Source organism: Pavona decussata, unplaced genomic scaffold (assembly GCF_977016875.1).
Source record: "Pavona decussata unplaced genomic scaffold, jaPavDecu1.1 SCAFFOLD_90, whole genome shotgun sequence".
NCBI lineage: Eukaryota > Metazoa > Cnidaria > Anthozoa > Scleractinia > Agariciidae > Pavona > Pavona decussata.
In genome coordinates this window covers 508,347-531,343 of record NW_028145507.1, presented here as the reverse complement: position 1 = coordinate 531,343, position 22,997 = coordinate 508,347, and the positions used below count along the sequence as shown (strand labels likewise).

General features: G+C 39.8%; 3 protein-coding genes across 3 annotated transcripts; 2 read left to right on the top strand and 1 right to left on the bottom strand.

Annotated features, from left to right (window-relative positions):
* The first annotated feature begins 1,317 nt into the window (after window positions 1-1,317).
* Window positions 1,318-6,340, top strand: LOC146474310 (amyloid beta precursor protein binding family B member 2-like). Its single transcript, XM_085117151.1, has 4 exons — window positions 1,318-1,466; window positions 4,937-5,064; window positions 5,546-5,672; window positions 5,972-6,340. The coding sequence occupies exons 1-3, from the start codon at window positions 1,338-1,340 to the stop codon at window positions 5,670-5,672; spliced, it is 384 nt and encodes a 127-aa protein (XP_084973277.1). The 5' UTR covers window positions 1,318-1,337; the 3' UTR covers window positions 5,972-6,340.
* A 2,643-nt stretch (window positions 6,341-8,983) lies between these two features.
* Window positions 8,984-12,184, bottom strand: LOC146474309 (uncharacterized). Its single transcript, XM_085117246.1, has one exon. It carries the CDS (start codon window positions 12,182-12,184, stop codon window positions 8,984-8,986), a length of 3,201 nt encoding a protein of 1,066 aa, XP_084973372.1.
* A 1,492-nt stretch (window positions 12,185-13,676) lies between these two features.
* On the top strand, window positions 13,677-15,503 carry LOC146474308 (diphthine methyl ester synthase-like). Its single transcript, XM_085117150.1, has 2 exons — window positions 13,677-13,932; window positions 15,289-15,503. The coding sequence occupies exons 1-2, from the start codon at window positions 13,798-13,800 to the stop codon at window positions 15,340-15,342; spliced, it is 189 nt and encodes a 62-aa protein (XP_084973276.1). The 5' UTR covers window positions 13,677-13,797; the 3' UTR covers window positions 15,343-15,503.
* Window positions 15,504-22,997: the final 7,494 nt, after the last annotated feature.

Here is a 22,997-nt window from a genome sequence, read left to right as displayed (position 1 = left end):
GTCTTTGTTTCTAAAGGAAAATTGAGACGAATCAATTACAACTTGATGACATGTATAAGTCGACCCATGAGTCCGTACATCTCTGGTCTACTTTCGCTCACACTTGGTACACCCCTAGTCGCTCTCTCACATAATTTGCGGGATTACTTGCTTTATCGGCATTCCCGTCCTGTCGTGCTGTAGTCACAGCATTCCTTGCCCTTCTCTTTCTCGCTGACGTCGCTTTTCTTCCATTCTTTTTGTTGCTTAATTCTCTTTTCACGTGTGTTTGGACGTGATCTAATGACCCGCTTTCGTTCCAGATTATTGGCGTCGGCGGAGTTCGCCATCGTTAAAGACCGTCGGGAATGACTCGACCGAACACACTGTAACGTAACTTCAATTTAATTTGTCTCATATTCCATCAGCCCTCTCTGGTCTATTTTTGATTAAATGACATCGTCCATGACATTCAAACAGAATATGACGCCTTTCCTGGCCGCAAGGCGTAGAACTCTAGCGAGAGTATGTAACGAATGCTAGGAAAAATTTCCTAGCATTTCTCTGCGGTACTTACAGTAGAAGTCCTGTGCGTCCCGTCATGGGCCTGGGTGGAGAGAAACTGCCCAAGTGATTGTGGGATTGTTTGGGGGGGATTCTGAATGCGATGATAATTGGCCAATGTCCCCCAAACCTTCCCACATTCGCTTGGGAAGCTACTCTCGACCCAGGCTATCACTCTTTTTCAAAGTGGGCTAAAGGGGTAGGCTAATATTCCACTTCAGAATGAGGCTTGGAGGACACAACACAAAGGAAATTGAAAAAACATGATTGTATTATTTATTTCTCTTGTTTTTGTCCTATAGTACCACTCAATAATAAGTAAAGGCTGGTTTCCATATGATCGCGGATCGCAGATCGCAATAAGGTCTGCGATCGTCTGCGATCATATGGAAACTACTTCTGCGATCCTGCGATCGTGATCGCAGGATCGTAGACGATCGCAGACCTTATTGCGATCCGCGATCTGCGATCTGCGATCCGCGATCATATGGAAACCAGCCTTGAACGATTACATGATTTGCTTCATTCGTATAGCTTGTGAAGAACTAAAAACTAAATATCATGGCATAAATTTCTCACGCGATGTTAATAAACTATTGTAAGGTCAACAATGATAGGAGAAAAAATTAACCCAACTTCCACCATATTGAGTTACAGTATGCTGATTGATTTAATTAGTTTTTAATGCTGAACTGGATCACAGGTGGGTGCTGATCTGTTTTCACTTTGTTACTGTTTCCTTTGATGAAGATTTTTTCTTTTTCCTCCAGGTCCTCAGTTTTCCAGTGCATTCTATGGGTTGGATTGAGCTTGAGGAACGCCAAGTGGGACCACACAACATGAGTGAGACTATTGCTGACTGTATCTCGAGTCTGGCACAGCAGAGAAAGGATCTCTGGAACACTGCAGACACCTGGGCCGAGGTACATGACATATATATACAAGTATAAAGGTGAAAGACTTTTGATTGAAGTTTTTTAACTGCTTGTAATTGAAGGGCTGGGGGTACAAAAGGCTTGTGTTGACAGTCTGAGGTGACTTTCGTTTTAATCAAAGATTTGGCCCAATTTGGAAAATAATGGGTCAGAGTTTCTTGAATGAAGTGTGGTAGGTCATGTGCCAAAAATGAGAGCAATCCAAAAAAATAAATAAATAAATAAATAAACAAACCAACCAAAAAGCATTTTCTTTTTTGTTTTATTTGGATTGCCCTCATTTTGGGCACATGGACTGCTTCAGTTCATTCAAGAAATCTTCATCCATTTTATGATTTCATGAGAAAAACAAAGGCCCTGTGCATATCTTGTAAATTTTGGTACCTGTCTTTGCTCTTCTCATGATGATGGTAACTTTTTCATTGTCTCAACGCTGTTCCTACCTGTTATGTTACTGGATAGTTCAGCCACATTGTACAAGTTTAACAATTTTTTTTAATTTTATTTATTTTTTATTTATTTATTTTTTTAATTGATTGAAAACATTACTTACAAATACAAAATAAAGCCTGCTAACTTACGAGATAAATATATACAAGTTAAGTTACAAGATAACGTTTAAAGCTTACCTTGGTTACATGCTGACTTTCAGATACTAACACATACACACATTTACATATAAATACACACTGCACGTGAAGTTTGAAACTAAAATTATTTACAAGTCTTTACACAGCATTCTTCACGAACAGAGGAACACGTGCATACAAATTACAAAAACACAGGGGCCCAGGATTTAACAAATTGTTCTAATTTATTATTTGCTACTGCTAATGTTCGCATAACAGAGATTTTGTTTTTCAGGCGTAAAAGAAAGCTTTCAAAGTTTAAAATGCCATTGCAAACACTAGTGCTAAAAATGTGGTACTTGGCAATAACGAGGGCGTAATTGAGCGCTGACCAGTTGTTTGATTTTTGGTGCCAACCATACAGAATCACACTTTCAGAGAGTTTTATGTGTTCTTGGTATGTTTTGTGCCACCATCGCGTAAAGAGGTTCCAAAACGTGTAGGAAATGTTACAGGTAAACAGCATGTGCAACAATGATTGACTTTCGTAGCTGCATAGCGGGCAACTGTCACTGTCCTTTATACCAGCACGAAACAAACTGGACTGCGTAGGTAGGATGTTATGAATAATTTTGAACTGAAAGATTATAAGCTTTGGTTCATGCAAGATTCGGAAGGGGAGCATGTAGACGTTTTGGATGTTTTCTTTGGTGAAGCCGTAATTTAAAATTTTACTCTCACCGGTTGGAATCAAATAGGATTTGCTAAGTAAAGTCGAATATGCAATTTTAGTAGACGGAAAAGAGAGAGATTGTACCTTTGAAGAGACTGTGTTGCGGAGTTTTACTTTCCATATCTTTGGGATGGCTTGCAGTATACCATAAAATGTAGTGAAGGGAACTTCAAGGTTAAGTTTTGCTTTGAGCTCAGTTAGTGATAGAAAATTTAAGTCTTCAGCTAGTAAATCTTTGATACAAATAATTCCTTTATTGACCCAGGAGTTGTAGAAAATTGGTTTTCCATCTACTAGGATGTCATGATTATTCCAGATTATTTGCTTCTCCGCTGATACTTCATGGTTTGTTACAAGTTTAAAGTTTTGCCAGTGACTCAAGATAGTACGGTAGAATTCGGGGAGGTTTTGTAAATCGAATAGTTTGATATCGTATTGGCACTTGATGAAAAACGTAAGACCGCCATACTGGTTTAGAGCGTATTCTGGGACTATTTTCCATGAAGCGTCACAATTTTCTATAATTCTTTTAACCCAGGCTATTTTTAGTGATCGTTCCATCATTTCAAAATCGACCATCCTTAAACTACCGCATTTTTTCTCAGCAATAATAGTTTTTCTTTTAATTTTAGCTGGTTTGTTATCCCAGATGAAGTTAAAAATAATTTTGTTGATTTGTTCTATAAGACCTTTCGGTATAGACAATAAGGAAGCACTGTAAATTAGTTTCGATAAGCCTAATGTTTTAACAATATTTATTTTGCCCATTAAGGTGAGCTTTCTTCGTTTCCAGTTGTTCAGGGTTTTTTCCAATGTGGTTATCTTCTCCTCAAAGTTAAGTACATTCGCGCGTTCAAGATTATAGGAGAAGTAAACTCCAAAGGCGAGAACAGGCTCATGTGGCCATTTAAATCCGAAAGGTTTTTCTGTGCGGTTTTTCCAGGCACCCAACCACATGGCTTCGGTTTTTTCTGTGTTAATTTGCAATCCGCTGACTTGTTTGAATTCGTCTAAAAGTTTCAGTAGTCTTAGAATTGAGTCGCAATCACTCACCAGTACTGTGGTGTCGTCTGCATATTGTGTAATTTTTATTTCTTTTTGGTCTACATTGATGCCTTTGATATCTGTATCATTTTTAACGGCCCTGGCGAACAGCTCGATTCCAATAACGAAAAGGAGACCCGACAAAGGGCACCCTTGTCTAACACCTCGTTCGAGAAGAAAGAAGTCGGATGCATGTCCGTTATGTAGGACGCAACTGGACACTTGGTGGTAAAGTACTTGAAACCAATTTAACATGTCAGGCCCAACATTCAACGCTTGTAAGGCGGCAGACAGGTAGTTCCATTCTATTGTGTCGAAAGCTTTTCGAAAATCCAGAAAAATTGCAATACCGGGCTTTTTAGAATGCTCAGTAAAAAACATTATGTCATTTATTAATCTAACATTTTCACCAATAAAGCGGCCTTTGACGTAACCAGTTTGGTCAGGGTTTATGATTGTGGGCAGCACTTTCTCCAACCTTTTCGCAAGAGTTTTTGTCAAGATTTTATAGTCTACATTGAGCAGTGAGATAGGCCTTAAGTTATCAAGCAAAGTTTTATCTTTGCTCTTCTTAGGAATTAACGAAATAATCCCTCGTCTTTGGCTGATAGAGAGGGTTCCTGATCGGAAGGCATTGTTAAAACTGGAAACCATCTCAGTGCCCAGTTCGGGCCAGAAAAATTTATAAAACTCCGCAGAGAAGCCATCGGTACGAGGAGATTTGGCATTTTTAAACTCTTTCAGTGCATTTAAACATTCGTTTACTGAAACAAGCCCTTCGCAAAGTTTTTGTTCTTCTTTTTTAAGAGGAGCTATGTTTCTGGATGCGTTAGGGTTATCGTATGATATTATGTGCATATCTTGTAAATTTTGGTACCTGTCTTTGCTGTTCTCATGATGATGGTAACTTTTTCATTGTCTCAACGCTGTTCCTACCTGTTATGTTACTGGATAGTTCAGCCACATTGTACAAGTTTAACAAATTGGAATAATCACAAAGTAACTAGTACAAGCCGAGCGTGTACTTAAATTTTCATATGATAATTATTTTCATTGATGTTGCAGTCTTGGTTTCTGAAAGTCCCTAATAATGATATCTGAATTATTTTTAGGGGAAGGATATAAGACTGTTGTTGGAAGGAGATACACTTAAACTTGTAGAGCCAAGAACCAGAGTTACTCTGCTAATCCAGCCTGTCTCGAAAATGAGGATGTGGGGTGTTGGCAAGGAAGATCAAAGGTACATTGTTTGTTAGCAGAATAAGGGTCCATCTGCACTTGGGGAATTTTTAGATACTTTCAATATTATTCATTATTTTTGGTAAAAAGTTGCAGTTTGCAAGTGTGGGTGTCAGTTTGCTTGATAACTATAATTTTTTTCCAGGCTTTTAAAGCCATCCTGCCTTGGGGCCTGACATATTTTTGTTGAAAGGTTTAAAAACACTGTTAAATTATAGCAATTATCAATCAAGTAAATTTGCTGCTAGTTTTCAGTGTTTAATAAAAGGTGTTCTAGTTTTTCCTTCAATGTGTGGGCACAATTGCTTAAACTTTATATAGGACTCAAATTTTGACATGATTGTTTTTTTTTTTTTGGGTGGGGGGGCTAGTAAATTTGGTTTGGCTTGTGCAGACGGACTTCAAGCAAGGCTCAAATTTAGGCTTAAATTAATTTTTGAGTAATTGTTGTGTCCTAAAATATTTCTTGATGCTGGTTTCAGGGACTTTGCATATGTCGCTAGGGATCCTGCAACTGGTAAACACAAGTGCCACATGTTCCGTTGCCATGGTAACATGCGTATCCGATCTGTCTTTGCTTGGTATCTTGCTCCAGAGTCTTGGACCTAGGTATCAAATTGAGTGTTTTCCGTGAGTTACTGTGTTAAAACTAGGTTGATAAAAATCTTTCTGCCTTAAGTTGTAAGTGTGGCTGTTAGTCAGAAACATGTCACAAGTAGTCCGCGGACACAGAAGCCAATTTGGACTGTTCAAAATTATCGGCTTTAAACTGATCGCCGTTGATTTTTCTGTGCCCCCCTTCTAGAAACCTTTCAAGAAAAATTAGGAAACAGTTAAGAAAAAGTATGGAATACATTTAACAATAAAATACGAGATAACAATAGGATAGTATTTCTTTTACATTTCAGACAAAAGCTGGTCCTTTTGTCGCTGCCATTCAAGAAACTCTGTGAAGACCAAATAAAAGCCGAGAGAACATCACGGAATAATTTTTTTTGTGAGCATAAAGACAAAAGTCCACAGCATTACATTGCACGGCAGCAAAAGAGAGTCATTTCCTCTTATCAAGGAAGAATTGTGTAAATCTCGTTTGTGACAGTTTGTCAAAGTCTGAACCACAGGGAAACAAAGCATGAAATTAATCTAAGTCCTGAGGGCTGTGGGTTGTTTTTCCGTTGTTGGGAAGGGGTGGGCGTAGAAGGGAAGGCTGACAATTTGGGAAGTTTCTCTCGCCCCCCGCCCTCGAACATAGCGATTGGGGTTAAAATGAAGTGAAAATAAAGTTCCTCTAAACCAATCAAATGTACTCTTTTATGACAATTGCGCGCATCCGCCATCACATCAGTACTGTTTTTTTTTTTCAAGCAGTTTCTGCGCGATATAAAAATTAATGGGAGGGTTATAAAATAAATAAACCCCTTTCTGGCTTGCTGGTATGTCGGCTGATAATGTCCTTGGCTGAGAGATTGTCCTCAAAATTTCACATTAATTATTTTGCCCTTGAAGCTTTGCTTCTCTGCCAAATATTCATTTTCCCAAAAATCTCTCAGCCAGGGACATTATCAGCTGACATGCTAGCCGCCTGAAGGGGGTGTATTTACTAAATATTGTGCACCCCTCCCACAGTTGTAGGGTCATTTTACTTGAATAAAGCAACAGGATTGTTATGGGTGTGAAGTTCAATGTAACATGTGTCTAAAACTAAATGGCAGCCAAGTTATGAACGTGTGCATGTAGGTACAGCAAAACTTACAGTAAATGGATGGGAATTTGGCAGAATTGAACCTCAGTTACCCCACGCAAATTTCTTGGGCCAAGATAATAAATGTGTTTTTTAGAAGGTTATTGTCTCAAAATTATTTTTGGCCAATATGGAGAACAGATTCAAGCTATAACAAATGCCAACAAAATTTTAAACTACAAGCAAACTTTTTCAATCAAAATATGCAAACTGATGTGCAAATCCACCATACCAAAAAAGATGTACACTGGTACATTTACCCATTATCGGTAGCATACGATAACCCTAACGCACACAGAAAAATTAAAAATCTTCAAACCTAACATACACAGTGTTGTTAGCTCAGGGACAAATTTCACAAAAAAAATGGCTTTCCGTGTATGTATTGGCTGCGTTAGGTTAGCAAGGTATTGTGGTAAGATGCACAGGTCAGCTGTCATCTTTTTCCGTATGTTGGATTACAAGCAACATGAGAAGATTTCTAAAGACAGTTTAGAAACATTGTCACAGGTGTAATGATCTAATTTTGTAACTCAGTCAAGTTAGAAAAAGAGCTTCAGCAGTTCAAAGAAGGCGAAAATCCCATACATTTTTTCGGCGTGTTTTCCCACAACAAAAATGGCATCAGAAATCATCAAAAGGTCCAGTGAATCAGTCCATGACCTGATAGCACACCAAAATGATGATGCTGCAAGTTAAGAAGAAGGAAACAGGCTGATTTACCAACAGAATGGGAATGTTAGTTGATGACGACGCGCACATCAAGAATACCCATACGATAGTCAAAACTATTCCTCGCACTCTCTCATCCTCAAATGACGTTCCCATTCTGTTATGTTGCTAAATCAGCCTGATAGATGCGATCGTTTCCAGAGTATGAAGCAACCAGGGCTAGTTCTACCCAGTCCACTTCAGCTGAGTTTCATGAAAAGTCAAAGTCATCCCTCATGTCACTGTACTCCATCACATGTTTCCTTATTTTCGACGTGTCCGTCCAAGTGACAAAGTCTTCCATGTTCCTTGTAACCAGAAAAGCAGGGTCCAAAATAACCTCAGGACCTACTCTCACATGGCCCTGCTCGATGTATTTGACTGCGTCTCTGATGGCCTGTGCCATTCGCAAACGCACCATCACTACCCCCAGACGGCGCCGACAAAGTGCAGATGCACTCAACTTCTCACATAGAGACAAACTCTTTTTAGACGTTATCAAACCGAGCGAGTACAGTTTTTGCAATAGCTGTTCAGTGGCTTCAGCTCGAAATGGATCCTTGGAATCGAGTTGTTTGATTTTGTTTGCGAGAGAAGCACACTTTGTTATATTTCGTATAATCTTCCCTCCTCTGTATATGGTACTTTCGAAGGATTTTCACTTCGCGGATGTTATTGTCGCTTTTCCAAGATATGAAGTCAACCTTCTTAAGAAGTTTCTTCTCGTGAAACTTTAGTTTACGCACAGGTCACCAAAGCGTTTGTGACACAGGTTACCATGCAAGCGTGATTTAAGAGTTTGTATGGAGTTAAAATTTAATCGAAATTTAGACAACAATATTCCCACAAAACCCACAAAAAATATAATTAAGTCTGAAAAAGCTTACCCGGTGTGTTTTGCTGTGTTTTCAATGCTTCTCAGTGCTTCTAAACGCTGTTTAGAGCGGTTTATCTCTCAGCAGCTGGTCCACGTGCATCACTGTATTATGTTAATGACAAGGTAGGAAACTAAAAGTCGAATTTGAATAAAATTTGGCCCGTCATTTTAGGAGAGCGCTTCGAAAACCTCGCTAAAATTTGCTTGAAACTTAAGCACTCGCTTAACTGTCTCTCCATATGGCAAGAAGGATGATGTGCGGTCCCTCCTGGGTAGCTCATTTACGGAGGAGTTCATTTATTGAGACACAAGCCTTCGTTGAAAACAAAGTTCATTTCAAATCGGGTGCCATTTTTGCCGCCGACAGAGCCGTGTCGCTGGAATGTTGGAACAAACTCACGATCACACCTAGGTACGAGTACTAAAATGTGCCTAGCCGGGGAAATCCACGGGAAGCCTTTGGCACGTAACAAACCACACACACCCCCTCCCGGCTAAGTGCAGTTCTGTACCAGCCAGCTGACCTTGTTGTGGCCTTTTTCAGTAACGCGTAAAACATTATTTTGTTCATCAGTTAGCATGCTCACTCACTCACTCATGCCCATATGCCGGCTTGGCATGTAGGCCAGCAACAAAATTAAGCCACTCCTGTCTGTCCCTAGCTAGCCTCTGAATGGTTCCCCAGGTATGATGTAAGGTCTTCAGTTCTGCTTCCACAGTCCGACGCCAGGTGATCTTGGGTCGTCCTCGCCTGCGTCTCCCCTCTGGTGTCCAGTGAAGGGCTGTGCGAGTGATGTTGTCTTCCTCCCGTCGCATGACATGTCCGATCCATTTCCATCGTCTTCGCATAATGATGGTTCCCATGCTGTCCTGGTTGCAGCGAGCAAGAAGTTCTTGGTTGGAGATGGTTTCAGGCCAGAATATACGTAGGATTCTTCTGAGGTTTTTCGTGTGGAAGGTGGACAGCTTGTTGAGGTCGCTCTCTGTCATCCTCCAACATTCCGAGCCGTACAGAAGAGTGGAGATTACACAGCTCTGGTACAATCTTAGTTTGGTCTTGGTGCTGTACTGGGATGACTTCCAAACGTTGTTCATCATTCTAAACGTATTTCTGGCCTTACTGAGGCGGTTCTTGATGTCGCTGCCTGCCCCACCGTCATGTCTGACAGTGCTCCCAAGGTATGTAAATTCTTCGGTCGTTGATAGATCTTCCCCATTTACTGTGACAGGTGATGGGTTTGATACGTTCAGCATCATTACCTCCGTCTTCTTCTGGCTGATCTTCAAGCCTACTTGCTGTGCAAAGGTATTTAAACGGGATGTCTTCTCCTGCATGTGCTGGTGGGTATGCGACATGAGTGCTAGATAGTCAGCAAAGTCCAAATCTTCAAGTTGTGTCAAGAGGGTCCATCTGATGCCTCGCGCTTGGTCTGCTGTTGTCTGCCTCATCACCCAGTCGATTGTCAAGTTGAAGAGCATCGCAGACATACAACAGCCTTGTCTAACACCGGTCTTCACGCTGAAGCTGGTCTCGCTGCTTCCTACCCTGCATGTGAAGTTGTTGTAGAAACTCTTGATGACAAGAACAATCTCCTGCGGTATTCCATATGCCCTGAGAATACGCCATAGACTCTCTCGATGGATGCTATCAAAGGCCTTTTCAAAGTCTACGAAGTTGATGTACAACTGTCTCTGCCATTCTGTGCACTGCTCGATGATATTTCGCAGAGTAAATATTTGGTCTGTGCACCCTCTTCCTGGTCGAAAACCGGCCTGCTCCTTTCGGAGTTGCTGGTCCACTGCCTCTTCAATTCGCTTGATGATGATTTTTGCGAGGATCTTGCTTGGAACAGACAGGAGGGTGATTCCTCTCCAGTTGTTACAATTGCTCAAGGCTCCCTTTTTCGGGATCTTTACTATGACGCCTTCCGTCCAATCCTCTGGAAGTTGTTTCTCGTCCCAGGTGGCTGTAAAGAGTGGCTGAAGAACTTGCACTGCAAGCTCTGGGTCTGCCTTGAAGAGTTCTGCATTGAGGCTGTCTTGACCAGGGGCCTTTCCGTTTTTGAGGGATCTGATGGCTGCCACAATTTCTTGTTTCTCAGGTGGCGTTGTGTTTACATCCGGGTCTTTAGCCGGGTCCTGTACATCCGCTGGAGCGATTGGTGGTGGTCTGTTTAGAACTTCGCTGAAATGTTCTGCCCATCTCCCCTCTTGTTCCGCTTCTGTTGTTAGAATCCGTCCCTGTTTATCTGCGATGGGTGTGTCTGTAGATCCCCGGTACTTGCCGCTGACGAGCTTAGTAATTTTGTACACTCGTCCTTGTTCTCCTCTGGCCGCGGCCTCTTCTGCTTCCCTTGCAAGGCCTTCCATGTAGGCCCGCTTGTTGGCCCTAGCCATTCTTTTCACTGTTTGATCAGCTTCCCTGTACTGTTGTTTGTACCTCTCTTCCAGCCTTTCTGACTTGGTCTCCAACACTCTCTTCTTAAGGGTTCTCCTGTTCTCAATGGCTTTCCATGTATCCGTTGTTATCCACTCTTTCCTCCTCTTTCGTCCTCTTCCTAAGCAAGCTTCACTGGTTTGTGTGTAGGCTGATCTTACTTGCTTCCACGCGGTGTCGACTCCGGCTGACTCTGTCTGGGTGTAGTTTTCAGCATCTGCCAAAGCTTGGAACTTGTTCTTCAGCTTAAGGATGAAGGCATTCTTTGCTTTGGGGTCGCGCAGCTTCTCCACATCAAACCGTTGTTGTCTTGGTTTCTCAGGTCCATTCTTTCTCAGTTTCACTTTCAGAGTTGCAGTGACAAGGTGGTGATCACTGCCAACATCTGCTCCTCTCCTCACTCTAACGTCTTGCAGCGATCTCCTCCACGTCCCGTTGATCATCAGGTGGTCGATCTGATTCTTGTCTCTACCGTTGGAGGAACACCAGGTAAGTTTGTGGATGTCTGGGTGTGGAAAGAGAGTCCCGCCAATGACAAGGTCGTATGTCCCGCAGCATTCCAGCAGTCTCTCTCCATTGTTGTTCATGCTTCCACATCCTTCCTTACCCATGGCTCTCTCGTAGTTGGTGTTATTACTTCCAACTTTGGCATTCAAGTCGTCCATCACTATCTTCATTTCATGTCCTGGTGTGTTCTCCAGTTCAGCCTGCAACTGTTCATAGAAAGCCTCCTTGCTCTCTTCCTCACTGTCGTTGGCTGGTGCGTAGCACTGGATGATGGTGGTATTGATGTGCTTGCCTCTCAATCTGATCTTCATCAGCCTGCTGTTAATAGGCTTCCACTCCATCAGGCACTTTTCCACTCCCTTTTTAAGGATGATTGCGACTCCTTCGTGGTGTTGATCGTCATCTCTACCACTGTAGAGCACTGTCTCTCCCGTGTTGGTTCTGTATCTACCGGATCTTGTCCATCGGCTCTCGCTGACTCCAAGAATGTGTAGATTGTAGCGCCTCATCTCTGCTGTAACTTGCGCTAGCTTCCCGGTCTCATACATGGTTCTTACATTCCAGAAACCAATCCTGGTTCTGGTTTTGGCGCTTAAGACTTCCATCCTCCTGTCAGTGGCTTCCCTTCGGTTTTCACCACTGCCAATCACACGAGTATCTTGCGATGACTCTGGAAGCCTGTCACACCTAGAAGTGTTCTTTTCCTTCGTTGCTGTTTCCGTAACAAGACTTTTTTTACAGAACAGGGTTGTTAGCCCTGTGTCTAACCCCTGGCCTGGAGGGAGGGGTGATTTCACTTGGAGTTTCCTTCTCCTAGATGATAGCCGACCATGGCTCACGACTTCCATCTACCCGGGTTTGAGATCAGAGTTTTCCTCTCCTAGACGATTGACTGCCAAGGCTAACGAACTCCATCTGTCCGGGTTTGTAATCAGAGTTTTCCGTCTCCTAGATGAACTGCCTGCCAAGGCTAACGAGCTCCACCTGCCCGGTTTTGGAATCAGAGTTTTGCTTCTCCTAGGCTATGTTGGTCCACGGCACCCTATTCCGTATTATTCAGGTGCAACCCCCCAAAGGGAGGGCTCCCCCATCCACCAACCGGGGGACGCGCCCCTGTACGCCGTATAGTCCCAGCGCGAGGCAGTTAGCATGCAAGATGGTATAATTGAGCTAGGTTCGCATTAACGTGACAAAAGAATATAAATAAATATACAACTTATACCGAATTACCTCGACATATTTGCTCATCCACGAAAGCACATCTTGCAGCGGATGTAACTTCGTACCAAAATTTGATTGTATTGACTGTGACCTACCGAAAACGACTAAACATTCATCGCCAGATCTTGTCAAACGACTTAGATTATTTTTTCTTCCTGCCCTCCTGCTCGCAAGGAATAAACCGGTAATGAGAACTTCGAAATACAAAAGGGTTTAATGAGCAAATGAGCCGTTCTCGGCAAAACAACAACTTTGCGAAATTCAAGGTTTTTTGGAGAGCGTGTATACAAAGACAAATTTTCAATTTCTTTCAGTCAGCTTTTATTCAATAAAAGCCAACTCGTAAGTTAACAAGTTGGAAAATGCGAAGTTAATTCATAATAAAAAAAAAATTAATAATACAAAAACCAATTTATATTCTCAAGAGAGGTTTCTTGCTGTCACGCCAAGCACGGCTGGCTGGTCGGCAGAACTACACTTAGCCGGGAGGGGGTGTGTGTGGTTTGTTACGTGCCAAAGGCTTCCCGTGGATTTCCCCGGCTGGGCACATTTTAGTACTCGTGCCTAGGTTTGACCGTGAGTTTGTTCCAACATTCCAGCGACACGGCTCTGTCGGTGGCAAAAATGGCACCCGATTTGAAATGAACTTTGTTTTCAACGAAGGCCTGTGTCTCAATAAATGAACTCCTCCGTAAATGAGCTACCCAGGAGAAACCGCACATCATCCTTCTTGCCATATGGAGAGACAGTTAAGCGAGTGCTTAAGTTTCAGTAAATTTGGGTGAGGTTTTCGAAGCGCTCTCCTAAAATGACGGGCCAAATTTTATTCAAATTCGACTTTTAGTTTCCTACCTGGTCATTTTAACATAATACAGTGATGCACGTGGACCAGCTGCTGAGAGATAAACCGCTCTAAACAGCGTTTAGAAGCACTGAGAAGCATTGAAAACACAGCAAAACACACCGGGTAAGCTTTTTCAGACTTAATTATATTTTTTGTGGGTTTTGTGGGAATATTGTTGTCTAAATTTCGATTAAATTTTAACTCCATACAAACTCCTAAATCACGCTTGCATGGTAACCTGTGTCACATACGCTTTGGTGACCTGTGGTTTACGCACCATTTTTCACAACACGAGGAACAGGACAATAGAGGCCCAGTCCTTTTCTATCGAAGGAACCAGCAGGTACTTGATGTAAGCTGACGTGTTGTGTCCGTTCATGTAAGCCAAAAGTGGGTATGTTGTACCTTGTGGGTCTCGGACTGGGTGATGCAAAAGATATCACAGTAAAAGGACTTGAAATCGTCAGGAAAGCAGATTTCGTCTTCCTTGAAGCATATACATCAATCCTTTGTGTAGGACAGCAAGTACTGGTAGATAAAAAGCTTTACAATATGAAAAACGCTTACAAACTCACCATGAGTTACATCTAAATAATAAAACAAGAAGTCTCTACCCCATCCCCCAGGTAAACACACAACGATCAACGAGCGTGATTTTTAAATTTTCTTCCTGTTTGATGATGAATTAAATGTAACTGGAACATGTTTATAAAACCGCTCACCAATATCTTTATTTAAAATACGAAATCTGGAATTGAATTTGAAGCCAGCAGAGGCATCTCACCGGTCCACCCCATCCCTGGTTAGGAAATAATTGGGGGACTTGGGAAAGGGAAGAAGAATGCCTGCCTCTCTTCCCAGTGCCCCCTGCCGCCCCCAGGTACCCATTTAATGAGGATCTCCAGCCTACAGAGTATGACAGAACTTGATGAGATTTGGAGCATGAAAAGGCATTTTACTGCCATGCACCAAGTATAGTATGATCTTCAAAGTTACCCATGTGCATGGACATGTGCAGGTTGCTACACTTCAGTTTTTAACCTGGTTAGAGATCTACATGTTCACAAAATTATCCTAAAGATATATTAAAGGAAAAGTCATCTGAATCATACTCCTTCTTCCGTATAATGTCCATACAGTAATTGCTGCTATTTTGAATTTTGTTCTTAAAACATTATTATTATTTTATTAATTATTTACGGGGACCAGGAAACCAGTGGTGTTCAGGGGGCCATAGCCCCCACCCCTCCCCTGCCTGCCCACCCCACCCCTCCTGCCTGCCTGCCTTTAGGAGAAGTATTCACCATTGCCAACTTGTAGTGCATACCTGAAGTAATTGAAAACTTTGGCCCACAATTGTGATATGTGGAAAATCAATCAAAAGCTGTTAACACTATAAAATGATTGCCTTAAAACAAGTCTAGAATCAGATGTTTGTGGTAGAATTGTTGGGTACCAAATGCAATTGAAAAAGTTTGACTCTTGGCTTTTGATTACATGTAAATCTGGGTCATAGAAGTTTTCCCATGCAGACAATCCATCAGAGACCTTACAGAAAGCAATTAGCATGCCAGCTGCTTGTGGACAACATAATGGCAAACAGATGAAGGATGTACGTTGTGGTAACACTTACTGTAGTCGTATTAGTAGTAGTAATACATTCTCCATTTTCATTCCATTTTCATCATCAGTTGTCCATAAGCCCCATAACAGCTGAGTTTTTATTATAAACAAAACATGAATTTAGACCCCTCATCAAACAGGATTGCGCCTCTGCAGGAAAGTACAACTCAAAAGCAACTTACCTAAAAGGCAAACCAGTATTTGCAAATCATAAAACATTGCTTGTCTGTGAATAATGGATTTTTTTGTTAAAATTTATTTCAGGAGGAATTTTATGGACGCAAAATACAGTTAGCTTACAGGGAAACTGTGGAGTAAAATTCTGGTAGCTTAATTAATATGCTGTACATACCTCTTACTAACCTCATTTTCTCGGTCGGTACTGTTTGGTACACACCAAGCTTTTTCCCATTGATTGATGGCCCATGCGTGAAGTGTGCGGGCCATAAATCAACAGGGAAAAAATGACGATCCATAACTTACATAGCCTCCCACGCAGTCGTTTTTAGGGGACTCGTATTACCTCCTCCCCACAAACGCCTGCTTACCCAAGCGCCACATTCCTTTCCGCCGCTAAGCCAATCACAGTGAACCTTCTAAAATCTGGAAGGTTGACCTTGACCTCAGAACGCCTCTCGCGGGAACAGTGAAAAACATCACGGCGGAGACAGAACTTGACCGAGCTTACGTGAGCTTTGAGCACACGTTCAAAATTTCTCGTTTAAATGCCTATCAACTGACTGCAATCAAAGAATTTAGGACGGGAAATAGCGATATTTTCGTCAATTTGCCGACTGGTTACGCAAAGTCGCTTTAATTTTATTTATCAAGCTTTGCCTTCAATCTTGTCGACCTTGTCTGTGTGGATGAAACCGAAATATTACCCGATATGTCGGTAAACTTTAAAGATTTTGCAGTTGAAACTCGCTTTGTTGTTGCAATTTGTTCGGGGGCACGTGCGACATTTTCCACAAGGACCCGACCACAAGTTGACCGGCTCTTTGTCGTTTAACTTTCCGTTTAATAGTCTTTAATGGACTGATAAATACTACAGATCTCCCCTTGATACCTTCTCCATTCTTCTTTGCTTTCTCGAATCAAGTAAGTCTCTCGTGGCACTTCGTACAATCAAACAAATCTGCTCCAGAGTTTCCGCACCCGTAAGAAGTGATATCTTTACCGACTGTCAACTCAATCAGGCGGGGAAGATCGATTACACTTTCCCCAAGATTTTGAGTCTCCCAGCAGATAACGTCGCACAATGCAAGAAGCGCTTGAATACTTTTAAATTTTTACTGAAGACACATCTTTTTAAATTAGCTTTTTATTAGTTCTCTTATTAACTCATATTTTAATTTTATTGTTTTTTCCGGAGATTGTAAATTATTATTATTGTTGTTATTATTTAGATTAGCCATTCATTACTTTATATTAAGATTTTGTAATGCGCACTCGATCATATCTAGCATGTTAGACTGCGCAATATAAGAAATAAACATTATTATTATTTGAAGCGCTTGTATTCACATTCGATATTTGTTTTGGCGTTTCAGCCATGACCAGCCATTCCAGAAGTGAAAAAATATATATATTCCAACTTAACTCCCTCATCTCTCAAGACTGTACCAGAGACTGTACAAAGCTCGCGGGAAACGGAAGCGGTCATTGTAACCAGCAATTTGATTTGATATCATTAGACAATGCCTCGATTTTGATTGGCTAGGGTGTTTGGGGAGTAAAACAATGGGAAAGGAATGTGGCGCTTGGGTAAGGAGGCGTTTGTGGGGAGGAGGTAATACGAGTCCCCTAAAAACGACTGCGTGGAGGCTATAACTTACATTACAGACCGAGAAAATGAGGTTAGAGAAACAAAGTTAACGTCAACTCTGTCCAAATCTCTCTTTGATTTGTGATTAATTTGCTATACTTTTGATTATTCTTTGAACTTGTGATGGTAACGTGATTGTTACATAAATATACTGGGAAAAAACAAAAACAAAGCGCGAACTTTCGCTTGGAAACTATGTCATGATAATAAAGCAATTTGATTGGTTTATTAGTTTGTTATTCATTTTCCAAATATGGTACATGTGAGTTTGTAAACAAAAGATATCGGAGATACACGTTTCAACTCTTATGGGTTTCTGATACACGGAGTTTTTTTTTTCTTTTTTCAAATTTCTATTTTTTATACTTTTGAAAGCAAACAGGTTACAAACTGAAGAAAGTACTGCCCAAAAGCTTTCTATTAAGTATTTGGACATCAAAAGTTAGAACCACCTTCAGTTAACCTCTTGAGTACAATAAACAGTACTGTTCAATAGCGTTGATTTGGTCACACATGAGTACAAACTACAAACTAATCAACAGACACCTAATTAACAAAATGATTCTGGACAGTCATTTAGCACTCTTCAGCATAAGATCATCAGGGAAGTACTGCTGAATTGCTTGCATTGAAACAACCGTTGTATTTCCTTGAACAAAGTCCTAGGAGCTTATTTCAACATCAATTCACTGGCTTTCAATGGCTTGCTGAAAATGTGATATCCTTTTGTTAGCGTACACAGAGTCATCAATTGCAGTGGAACTGGCACGAGTCGGTTCAGCCAATCAGCAGATAGTATGTGGCAGTATGAAGGAGCTGTTGTCACATGACCTTGGTCCGCCCTTACACTCGCTTGTAATTCCTGGACACTTACATTTTATTGAAAAAGGATCCAAGGATACTTGCATGAAAGCTGACACACTAAAGAAGCAAACAAACAAGTCTATCAATTGAACGAACTAAAGAGCCTCTAACTCCATATCAATCATTGCGGCAAATTTGACGTCATTTTCTAATGCCAATTAACTTTGTCCACAAATATTCGTTGGGGAACAAAAGTATATTTCTACCGAGAGAAAACGGCGAGAGGAGCGATGTAATTTCAAGAACAACAAAGGAAAGAAAGAAACAGTTGTGTCAATGGTAACCTTTTCTTATATCTTCTCCGGTGTCCAGAATACAATTTTGTGCCTGTGATGGCATTACCCCTACTAGTTTAAAGCATTTAAAAGGCTGTCAAATATGGCGTTCGATCCCCGCCAAAATTCATGGTTGAAATTTTAGGTTCATCATTTAAATTTTCAACCTTAACAATTAATTTTACGGGCTGAATTCAAAATTTTACACTCTTCTTTTAGATTCTACATCATTGGAGAGGCGCGGAGTTTACAGATACCCGATCGGAGATCACTGTCTAGTAGGGTTGAGGAGACTAATAAGTTGAGCAACGACTAGTTTTCAACTCATCTGCTTTGTAACTTTCTTAATTTTAACTTGAGATAGTGTAGAAAATAATGGTATTAACTGGTTTTTGTTTTTGTTTTTTTTTTTCAGGGGGTTTTAAATCCAGACAGGGAAAAGGATCCATCTAAAACCACAAATTCTACTCCCTAAATGGACACTTGAATAGTTAAAAGAACTCTTCTTGGCCTCAGAAGGATAGTGGTGTGTAAATTCAAGCTACCTATTGTTTTAATATGGAGTTTTCAAAGTGTAATGCTGGCAGTGACTATAATGTCCTTTTGTTACTGAAGCACACAGTGTTGCTTGGATTGCCACACTTCCACTTTCAATATGTTTCAGTGGAACATGCTCTTAGTGATTTACAAAAACCTTGACTTACAAAAACCTGGAACACATGCTTTTCAATGAAAACAAAAGATTGAGGTAGTAACAGTTTGCAAATTTGAAGGTTTCCATGGAGTTTTCAAAATTTTGTATTCTACACGCCAATCTCCTTTTCTTTCCTTTTGAAGTAGAGTTGTTTATTTTGTTACAAGAGCTATCAATGATGGAAATAGTTATTTTGTAAGTGTTGAAATAGTCACTAAAGGTTTATTGTAAGAACTGTATTCAGTTCTATTGCATTATCTTGGGTGTAAAGAATTGTTAAAATAACCATTAAAAACGTTTACTTGAACCTTTATTTCGTAGTCACTATAATCTATTTCTATCCGTTAAAATAACCTATTTTTGTAACTTATAAAGAATGGTGAAATTGACCAGTCTTTGACCATTTTTAATTGGTTACCTCAGATTCATTGACAGAACCAAAAAACTGAGGTTACTGTAACCATTTTAAATGGTTCTACAACCATAAAAAATGGTTGTTTTAACCAAAATCCAAAGGTTACATAACCTAATATAAAAGGTCATATCAACCTAAAAATATAGGGTAATAACGACCTATTTAAAATGGGTTAAAAGGCGGGTATGATTTTGTCTGAAACAACCATATTTTTTGGTGAAAACAACCTTTCAAAAACGGTTATTTTAACTGAAAAGCGAATGGTTAATTTAACCAGTAATTATAAGTTTATAGTGACCACTAAAAATACTGTTACCTCAGATTCAAACTTTAACCTTTTTTTTTTGGTCATGGTAACTGGTCAGCTTTTACAGTACGGGTGCTAAAGTTGCTATTTTGGCTTTATCCAACGTAAAAATAAAAATGCGTTTAGCGTTGCTCACTCAGTTGCTGTTGGAATGAATATGCAAATTTTCGGCGTTAACGTTTGTTCCAATGAATCGATCTTAGCGCTAACTGGCTCGACCCCGAGTGAAAGATTTTTTCTACAGTTATAATTTCATTCACAACATTCACTCGGATTTTTAGGGTAATTTCCTTTGAAAGTTTTCAATTTTGCGTTTTATGGTCTTTTATGTTTGCTGAAACGAACACACGAGTCATCTGACATTTTCTCGTAGCCCTCGTTAGTTTGTGTCGTCTAATATAAAAGATGAATTGAATAATTTTGGTTTCACACTCGATTGAGAAGAGCTCCCTGGTACTGTCGAAAATATGTGAAGAATGTTTAATTGTTTCTAAAGTAAGCGTTCGTTTATACCGCTGGAAAAAACACGGCTCGCGTGCCGATTAAGTTTGCGTTTGGAACGGTAAATTGAATGGAATTCAAAATCTTGGGCACGGCTACCGTGTCATGTTGGTCACTTGCGTGCCATTTTACTCGCTGGCGTGCCATTTCACCCAGTGCTGTGCTTGACACATTCCAACTTGATCGTGCGATACGAACAAAAGGAAAAATTTTAATTAGCCGTGCATTCTGACACACTGCTCAGGTGCCGGCGTGTCATTTCACTCACTGCCTATTGTTTAGCGTGTCAATTTGGCGTGCATGCCCGTGCGTTCACCTTTTTCCTTGTTTTCCCGTAGAGGGTCATATTTTGGCTTTATCCAAGTGAACGTAAATAAAGAAATTAATACGTCAAGCGTTGATTGTCGCTGTGCTTTAGCAAACTTTCGGTGTTTACATTTGTTCTCGTGAATAGATCTTATCGCTCACACTGGACCCGGAATGAAATTTATTTTCGAGGCTTTAGTTTTAGTTTCCTACTTTACTCTTAATCTTTCACCCACGGAATGGTCTTGAATCTTTAAAGTTAATGCACGTTTTCCTTTTTTATATTGCGGCCAAAGAAATGAGATGTTTTGTTCGGCTGTATGTAAATTCAGTGTTTACGGCCTAATCTTATCGATTACGTTTGACACCGAAGGGGTATTTATCGAGAAGAGCCAAAAGAGCGTCTGCGAGGGAGGTTGATCGAAGTCGAACTTCTGGAAAATATCCGTCTTAAAAGGAAAGTTGTCCCTTAGTTTCGTTCAGTGGCAGAAGTTAGCAGACAATTCACAAACTAGCTGTTTTCTTTTAAGAATACGTGATTCGTTGTGTTGATTTTACGTCCTTGTTTTTTTGTCCGGTAATGGCGACTTATGGTGATTACATGCACTACACGGCCAACATGTAGCGCACGCGCAGTAGACCCCTCTTTGCCATTTGAGGCTTACGGAGAAATCCTATTTCATAACTTTGGCTCCGCCCAAGTAATAATGAAATCTTGCTTAGCATTAAATTTAAATACGGAATTGACGAGAAACGAAATGATTTGGAAATTTAACAATTTACCAAAAAAGAAAAAACCAGTATTTTACCAAAAATTTTTTTGAATTAATTACACCAACTGCAGGTAGAGACTAATTATTAATCATTATTCATAGGGAGAAATTTTGACCTTCTTAAAGTTGTCAATTTCTTCCATTTTTCCTAAAATGGGAATAAACATCTTACAGGTAACCCTATAAGCTATATAGTTGTGTGCAAAGGTTTTGGAATCATTCTGGTCCAAAAATGGTAAGATTGTAACAATTTGTGTCTGAAGTCTGAAAACAGTATATTTTTAAAATAACAAAAAATTTCCAGATGGGGCAATATAGTCAGCTCTAATAAGGATTTTTTTAATAATATATTTAACTTTTAATGCAAAGTACAAACATTTACAGCATTTTCTAATTATATTATCGACCAATACTATCAACAGTTTACAAATATTAATACAACTTCTTAGTGTCTAGGTTACAAGATATGCTTTTTTTTCTAGGTTTGACAGTAAGTGATTAAACTTGCACAAATTGCCTTTACACAAAATAAAATAACTACAATAACTTAGAAAGCAAAAACACAATTAACAAAACAAACAAAAAAAATGTGAAAAATACATATTAAAGAAATATTTAAAACTATTTTGAAAGGATGCTGCATGGTGATAATATTTTAATATTTTATGGAAAACGACAAAAATTTTGAGTCTATAAAACATGTTTCGACAGAAGCTTCTGTTATCCTCAGTTAGTGAAAGTACAACTATCAAGACCTTTTGATAATATTTTGTTTTAAAATGTTTTACGACATCACACCAATTTTAATTGTCACCAGTTAGAAGTTGCTTTCCCATGGGCTTGATGCAAGGGCCGCTTTCAATTGCCAAAATGGCATTAAAATTTCCAAGCCTAACATGGGCTCCAGGTTACTGAAAGCATTTTCTTTGCTTTATTTTTTTTTTTGCCATTGACAATACAAACGTAACAAAACTCTTGAGTGTTTTTAACTGGTACAAATAGTTAATTTCACTTCATTTAAACTACATGCATTTATTCCAACATTTCGCCAACACTGGTAAACGTATTTTACATGAGTTAATAATTATACAGATGAAACTAATGACATAAGATTCTCTAATTACCCAAGTTAAACAAGAATTTTTGTAACTACAGTAGAACCCAGCCAACTTGAAGCTCCAACAAAGGAAACAAAAATAGTTCAACTTGTGGGGTTGCTGTTGAATTTCAAGCATCCTGTTAATGATTATTAAACTATCAAATACTGTGGTTTGATGATTCTTTCAGAATTATGAGGCACTTTGGTGTAATAAGTTTGTTTTATATAGGAGCCTTTTGTTATGTAAAAACATAACTGACATCATATTTCTTTCCCAAGGATCCTGACAAGGACATTTAGTTTGGGACTTTTAGTCAACATTTTAAGTAGACAAAACAAAGGCCGAGATCTAGTTAATGATGTTTCCATACATCAAATCACAATATCAATAAAAGATTGATTGACATTTCAATCAGCTATGTTCTGACATTTTGAGCTTTGTCAACCAACACTTTTAATTACAGTCTGAGTTACAGTGTATTGGCCAGGAAAAATTTAAGTTAATGGAAAGCAAAATAAGCTTGAGTTTGTAGGGAGTTCAAGTTAACCGTGTTCAAGTTAGCTAATAGTAAAAAAGTGAGAAATAAGCCTGACTTCACCTGGATGTGAAGCAACAGCCTGAATTTTAGCTGCCTCTACTGGTCACTTATTCTTTTAAAAATATAACTTTGCCGAATTCATGTAGCAACATAGCCACTCACACAGTCATTTTTAGGGGAGACACATCACCCTCCTAATACGACTTCTCTAATCAAAGGCTCCTGTGGCCAACTCGTGAATGCAGATGACACATCAGTAATTGAAATTTAGACGGCTACGGAAACTTTGTTGAAAGCTAAAAGAAATTATATCTTTGCCCGATTATGTAATGAAAAATAACCATTCTTGTACTATAAAAATGATTGTCAAAT